Genomic DNA, 7,814 nt, shown 5'->3' on the forward strand with positions numbered 1-7,814 from the left:
CTAATCTTAAGATGATGGGTCTGGTTCTGGATTCCCCACCGGAGGAAATAGTGTCTCTGTAGCTGCTCTATCAAACCCCTTTATCATTTTAAACACCTCAATCAGATCAGCCTCAAACCTAAACTCTATAGACAATATAGACCAAGTTTATGCCACCTGTGCTCGTAATTTAACTCTTTAAGTCCTGGTCTCATTAAACAGAAGGTATCAAACCTAGCTTCTATTCACAACTATAAAGAGGACAAGTCCACCTCCAGCTGTTTTATTCAGAAACTTCTGTAAAGTATTATTATTATAAAATTCTGAGGTGTGGCAGTGATGATGAATTAATTGTCTGTGGAGTGAATGTCTAACCCGCTTTCTTTCTGTCTAATTAGATGTCTGACTGTGGAGGGCTGCCACAGGTGGTTCAGGTACGTTTACAACCAGTGGTTAGAGCACTCGCTTTGCAAGTGAGAGACCTGAGTTCAATTCCAGGCAGAGGGCGAAACCTTGGGCAAGTTTCCTTACTCCACACAGAGCCTAATAATAATCCCTCCAAAACAATAATAAATTGGTCATTTTCAATCTATGACTGTTTGTGGGACATTGCTGTGCGCAATTGGTCAATTCACTTTACAGTGTGTTCTGTGAAGTGCTTTGGGACGTCCTCCCGACGTGAAAAGCGCTATATCAAATGCCAGGATTATGTGATATTCAGTTTCTAAAGCACCGCATAGAGTCTGACCTTGTCTTGGGCTAAATATAACTGCATCTTTCCTTTCTCATCGCTCCCCTTTTTAATTGTATTGGCTGTAAATTGGCACAGTGGAGTCCTGAGGCGTATTGGTTAGAGCACTCGCCTCGCGAGCGGGAGAATACATTGGAATATATTAGAATATACAGCACAGAAACAGGCCACTCGGCCCAACTGGTCTATGACGGTGTTTATGCTCCACATGAGCCTTCTCCTGCCCTTCCTCAACTAAGCCTTCAAGCATAACCTTCTAGGACCCGGGTTCGATTCCCGGGCAGGGCAGCTTTCTTTACTCCACACACCTCTGGATATCTTGCAGTAAGTAGCAACCCGGTTGCTTGTTGTTCGGCAGATTGTTTTCGGGGAATAATAATCTCTCCAAAAATAATAATAGTAGTTTGGTCACTCGATCCACCACTGTGTGAGAGACACTGCTGGTGTATTTGGCTGCCTCGTTTCACCCACAAGATACACAATTCACTTTACGATCTATCATGTGAAGCGCTTTGAGACATCTTAAGAATGTGATAAGGGACTATATCAAATGCAAAGATTATTACCTTCAGTTTCTGTTTTTATAACATTGGTTAAAGCCACTCTCTATGTTTATTTTATTAAAAAAAAAGCTAATTGAAACAGTGTGGTCCGAAAGTTCTCATTGTTTTGTGTGGGGGGTGAGGGGAAGAGAAGATAAACTTTTGATAAATTTAGGTTATGATGTCTCTTGCAGCCGGCAAAGCTTACAGAGGCCTTCAAGTACTTTGTCCAAGGCATGGGCCACAGTAAGTAGATACATTCTTCATTGCTGAGAGGAGAGGACAAGGCGGGTGGAGAGAGGAAGAGTGTTCCAGGGCATTGTGGCTGAAAGCGAGGCTGCCAGTGGTGGAGCGGAGAACACAAGGGACGTGCAGAAAGCCGGGGGCAGTGGGTAGTGGGTTGGGAATTAAGTAGGTAGGGAGGTGCCAGGGCGTGAAGGAATTTGTAGACAAGTGTGAGGATCTTGAAGTTGATGGTGATACGGAGCCAGTGGAGCTGACGAGGATTGGGGTGATGGGGGATGGAGTTTAGAGCGGGTGAGTGTGCGGGCGGTGGAGTTTTGGATGAAGTGTACCTTGTGGAGCTGGGAATAGCAAGCAGGTCATCAATGACTGACACCTTGTGCTCTGCAGTGCCTGGAGCCAGCATGACTCGCCTCATGCGATCCCGCACTGGCTCCGCCTCAAGCTACACCTCCATTGATTCTAACCGGAGCCGTGCTCACACCGGGGAGGGGAACCGCAGCCGTGCTCACACCCTGGAGAACACCAACATGAGCCAGGCCGCCATGGAGTCACCACTCAGCTCGTCCCCTCGCTCGGCCACCATGGAACATTCTGGACCACAGTCGGCGGAGGTTTCCTGTTGAAGCCCCCTCTCCTCCCGCCCCCCCCCCCCCCCCCCCCCCGCTCCCTCCCTCGACTGCCCAAAGTGAAATCTCTCGTTACCCTTAAGGCATTGCTGCCCGGCTCATTGGCACTGCCACACGCATCGCTAACTATATGCAAAGCAGTGCGTGTGCATCGCTGTGGTTGTAAGGTTTGTGCATAGACTGTTCTGTTTCTACTCCCCTGCGGTTTAGACCTGACTCATGTCACGACTGAATGTAGTAATGGGTCACCCAAAGATTCAATGTCAAAGTAACTTACGTCCCAAAGCAAACCACTCTTGCACCTTTGTTGGGGGAGGGAAGCAATGCCTTACGGGTAACAAAAGTTTGACAAACGTTAGAAGTCTGCGTGCGCTCTCTCTGTCAGAGCCCCTGTGAAGCTGAAGTTAAATCTTTAGAAAGATGTACAGTCCTTGATTTTCCTCAACCCCCCCCCCCCCCACCTTCCAAATGATAGATTTCCGTTGAATCAATTTTGTTGCAAACTTTTAGTCCACCGTTAATTAATAGCAGGTTTCCCTGTTTCCCTGCATTTCCGCACTCGTTACATTAGCTGTTTTTTTAAAACTAAAATCTTGAAGAGCGAGACTAAAAGGCAGAGCTGTAGTCTTTAAAGCACATGTGAAAAATCTTGGTTTTTGAATGTGTCAGCGTTTAATTAGCTTGGGCTGAGTGGCAGGGCAAGATTTTGATGTTAACTTTCTGATAGATTTGGTTTCCCTTCTTGGCCTTGAGGTATACCATTCCAAGGCCTGTGTTTCCCATTGTTGTGCTTAACAAAACGGTTTGTATTTCTTGAAATGTTAATTTGTTTATTTGCTGAATAACCAGCCACAATCTCTAACGGCTATTATCGAAATCTCACCTTTTTGAGGCTTTGTGACTTTTTGGGCTGCAAAAAAAGTTTGTCTGCAAAAGAAAAAAAATCTCTTACATCTTCTGCACTGCAGCAAAGAGAGAGCCGAGGGTTCAAACCACACCGCGTCTGTGTTGCTATTGTCTTTCCTGCCCACTGCTGTGTGGGTGGACAGGGCTAGGAATGTGTATGTGGTGGGGAAGGAAAGTGAGCACCTGTCTTGAAGAAGCCTCCACTTTAGTGCATGAACTTGCCGTGTGAGTCAACCCATTTTTCTGATCTTGAATAGCATGAAGGATTAAAGCAAATGGGTTCAGTTTACAGAGTCTCTGCGAAAGACCAGAGAAAACCAACAGGAGGCTATAAACACGCTCTCCAAATGGACCTAAAATCCTACCTAACTCCTTCAAAGGTGTACATCAAGTCAACATTACATTTGGGGCTGTCTCTGTTCTTTATAACAGGCTTCTCATCTCCTCCAGCACAATGGAGCCAGAACTTAATTGAGGTTTCGTTAGAGCATCATTATTCACCTCATACACCGACCTACCCACCGGCGAGCCTCTCTTTGCTGGGGTTGGGGGAGCGAGAGCGAGGAAGAGAGGAAGTAGGGCTTCCATACGGTTTCTGCAACATTACAAAAAAGGCCATTTCTACTCAGCAATAGTAAAACATGATCTTTAATTTAAAGGCAAGTGTTTGCAGAGTGTGGGGGAGATAGTGTATTGAACCACAAAAGGCTATGTAAACAGGCTATAAGAAGGGTCTGCCAGTGTATTAATGACTCTCCGCAGCTTTAGAGGTGCAGTGATTTTAGGTTAGTCTGGCCTGCCCTTTTATTGAATGAGCAGATTACTTTCCTGATTGATTTTCTCACCAGCATTGGTGGGTGTGATTTCCGACAATCTGTTTAAATTGACCACGGTGTGTTCTGTTCCCTACGAAAGGGGCGAGGTGTGTGGGGACAGGACTGAATGAACAACTACGGTGGTGAGGTGAGCACTTGCTCACTTTAATGTAGGAAAGAATTTTTTTTGGGGAAAAAGATTGTTCTCAATGACATATACATTTATATTTATTTGAAAAATAAATTTTAAAACTTTGCCAAAAAAAACATTGTGTGTATCCGTGTTTTCTGTCCAGACCTTCACTGTTTTATGGTTATTTCCTCATCACCTGCGCTTATCAGATGTCAAATGACCCAACAGGTGGAGGGAGTCCTGTAGCATGTTAGTTCGAGAGGACCTGGGTGGGTAATCGCAGGAACCCGATTGTTAGTCGATTAGTGGATCACTTTCCAGGGGCAATAATCCCTTCAAAAAATAAATAATAATTTGGTCACTCAATCCATGACTGTCTGTGGGGACACACTTCTGTGTGTAAATGGCTGCTGTGTTTCACCCACAAAATATAGTCAATTCATTTCACAGTAGATTCTGTGAAGCTCTTTGCAACGTCTCAACAACAAATAAATATATAAATACAATATAAAGTGCAAGAATTATTATTATTAACAGCCACAAGATCCCCGCAACTATCGGGAAACTGAAGAATTCAAGCGTGTGAATGCAACTGACTTTCTGATGGAACAAACGAATGAATATCGGCCGAAACTATGCAGCTGAGCAAAGCAAGTGGATCCTCAAGTGAGTTTGTGTGGAATTTAGTTTGCTTTAAGGGTGCAAACAATCTTCCTAAAATGGGAAAATTAACAGATTCCACGTTGGGAAGTGGAATCACACAGTCTAAGATGACACTCCAATGTAGCGCTGTGGGGATGTGTTGCATTGTCTGAGGTGCCATCCTTCGAATGAGACGTTAAACTGAGGTCTCGTCTGTCTGTTCAGGTAGACTTCAAAGATCCCGCGACGCTATTCAAAAAGGAGAAGGGACATTCTCTTATTTCTCCTGGTGTCCTGGCCAAATTGGTTGTTTGTTGGACATTGCTTTGGGCAATTGTGCTGCTCGGTAAACAGTTGTGTGGAGTAAGAAGTAAGGAAATTTACTCAGGTTTAGCCGTGTCTGGGAATCAAACCCAGGTCCTCTCACTTGCGAATTGACTGCGCTATTCAATGCATTGCCGGACCCCCAGCGGCTCAGACACTTTCAATAACTGATCAAAATCAAAATAATAATAATCAACACTTAAGTCATTTTTGAATTGCACCTTTAATATGATGATTCATAATTGGAATTAAATAGACTTTCTTTCTTATAGCATTCCTTTACATTATACATTATAGCAATGTGTCTCTGACAAAACAATAATACACTTAGTTTTTTCTTCTACTCTGTGACACCCGGCTTGCAATGTGTTCACTGCTGAGGCTTTGAGAAGGTAATTGGGGGTGAAGGAATGTTGTGATATCAAGTCTCCATTTATCAACAACTCACATCTGGTGATCTTTATTTTGGCATTTACTTTTCTGCAATAGCTTTGCTATGTGTGAGGGGCCAGACCCAGAACTCAAACTGGAGAGAGAACAGCACCATTGTAACACCGGGATGGGGTCTGTGTGTGTGAGAGAAAAAGTGTGAGAGGGAGTGTGAGTGTGTGCAAGAGAGGGGATGTGAGTGTGTGTGTCTGTGTGTGTGTGGACTGTACGGCAGCCTGGACCAGGAGGCTCGAACCCACAACCTTCTGACCCAGATGTGAGAGCACGAGCGACAGCCAGGAAGATCCTGGCTACTGATTCTGTGCACAGAGCAGTGTCTATACTCAACCACACAGAAGAGCATTGACAGCCACACACACACTGAACAGGAGTAAAATATACAGCAACGAAGCAAGGCATCCAGATAATAAAGGTGAGAAATGGGGACTCAATACAGCTCTTATTTCAGAAAGATTCTATATACTGTACAAAACAATAATATATATATATCTTATTTTAATCTTCCATTTGGGGCGTGTTCCCTGATATCGCAGTTACAGACTCCACGTGAGTCGCCGAGTCTCCTGCTCCTTCCCCCAAACTCCTCGTCCTTAACATCCCTCCTTCAAACATCTAATTCCCTTTTAAAATAATTCATAAGAATTTGCCGGCGAAAGAAGACCGAGGTTCATTCAGTTTTGCCTTCCACCATCCTGGCAGTCACTTGACAGGCAGTGTCCCAAACTATACACCGTCTCCCCAGATATTATTTCCTAACAGAAATCTATCTCATTTGTTCTTGAAAGAATCAACACTTTCTGCTTCCACCGTCTCCCGAGGGAGTCTGTTCCATACGTTTACTAACTCGCTCACTGAAGTAGTGTTTCCGCAGATTTCTTCTGAATTTACCCCCGTCAATCGCAGGCCGTGGCTCTGTTCAAGATAGAACAGCTGATCATGGTCTACTTTATATATTCCATTCAGAATCTTAAAGCCCGTAATCATATCATCCCTCACCCTCCCACTCAGCTCCCACCCCCAGCTCAGATACCCAGTAAGTGCTTTGATGTCCGCCCGACGTGAAAGAAACTCTGAACTCTATCCCGCAATCCCTCTGGCTCATCCCCTCTCTTGCTTCCTTCAAGTCCCGTCTAAAGACCTTACTCTTCGCCCGCGCCTTTGGCCACGACCCCACCCACCCCCCAGCCGCCCCACTCCACCCACCCCGCCCTCTGTCCCCCCTGACCCCAACTCCCAGCTCGGGCCCAAAAGCCCTGATTATTCAGTGTCCTGGGGATGTCTTTCTGATGTGAAGGGAAGGAGTTAGATAAGTGTAATTTGCTACAGAAATAGAGAGATCTGGGAACGCTCAGCGGGTCAGGCAGCATTTATGGAGAGAGGAAAGTGAGTCAACGTTTCAGGTCCACGACCCTTTGTCAGGACTCGTCAGTTCTGACGAAGGTTCGTGGACCCGAAGCATTGACTCACTTTCCTCTCTCCATAGATGCTGCCTGACCCGCTGAGCGTTCCCAGCTCTCTCTGTTTTTGTTTCAGATTCCAGCATCTGCAGTATTTTCTGTTTTGTTCAAGTGTAATTTGCTGTTGTCTTCAGGTGGGATTTAAAGGAGGATAAAGGGGTCGGGGAGTTCCAGAGATCAGGGGCACAGTGGCTGAAGGCACGGCCAATGATGGTGGGATTGAGGGGTCAAGGGACAAGCAGTCTCCAGTTGTATTAGCCGAGCGAGATGGGAGGGGGGGGATGGGAGGGGGGGGGGATGGGAGGGGGGGGGGGATGGGAGGGGGGGGGATGGGAGGGGGGGGGATGGGAGGGGGTGATCGGACGAGTGGGGTTGGGGCGGGGTGTTGTAAAGCAGATGTATTATCTCGGGATAACGAGCGAGCAGTGAGGACCTTGTCTTATATTGAGTGGGGGGGGGGGGGCGCCATTTTGGTCATAGAAACAGGAGTAGGCCATACAGCCCCTTGAGTCTGTTCCTCCATTCTATTACTATTAATATTTCTATTAATGGCTGATCTGTACCTCAATTCCAATTATAACAACAAGTATATCTGTATAGCGCCTTTCACGTCGGGTCAATTACCTGCCTTTGCCCATGTCCATTGATCCCCTGACCTAACAAACATCTCTCCATCTCAACCTTGAAAATTGGAGCGGATCCAACATCCACAGCCTTTTGTGGGAGAGAGTCACCAGAGGAGTGGAGGGTGGGAGAGCATGAGGGGAGAGAGAGAGAGGGGGGTGGGGTTAGACCTGCTAACTCCATATCAACCTGTCACTCTCCCTCCACTCAGCAGGCTCTGGCCTACTCATCGGTGGTCAAGCTTTCAGCCTCTCTGCCCCCACCCTCTGGAACTCCATCCCACATTCCCTTTGCCTCACCCCCTCCCTCACCTCCTTCA

General features: G+C 46.2%; 1 protein-coding gene across 3 annotated transcripts in view; it reads left to right on the plus strand.

Moving 5' to 3' along the window:
- Positions 1–2,163, plus strand: part of LOC103190398 (protein NDRG1) — a 71,961-nt gene extending 69,798 nt beyond the window's left edge. For all 3 annotated transcript variants that reach the window (XM_042346931.1, XM_042346930.1, XM_007911160.2), the window contains 3 exons: positions 378–413; positions 1,467–1,518; positions 1,906–2,163. In XM_042346931.1, the coding sequence (XP_042202865.1) occupies positions 378–413; positions 1,467–1,518; positions 1,906–2,141 (324 nt within the window). In that variant the 3' untranslated portion in view covers positions 2,142–2,163. The remainder of the gene's footprint in view (positions 1–377; positions 414–1,466; positions 1,519–1,905) is intronic.
- Positions 2,164–7,814: the final 5,651 nt, after the last annotated feature.

The sequence above is a fragment of the Callorhinchus milii genome, unplaced genomic scaffold (genome assembly GCF_018977255.1).
Source record: "Callorhinchus milii isolate IMCB2004 unplaced genomic scaffold, IMCB_Cmil_1.0 Scaffold2, whole genome shotgun sequence".
Lineage (NCBI taxonomy): Eukaryota > Metazoa > Chordata > Chondrichthyes > Chimaeriformes > Callorhinchidae > Callorhinchus > Callorhinchus milii.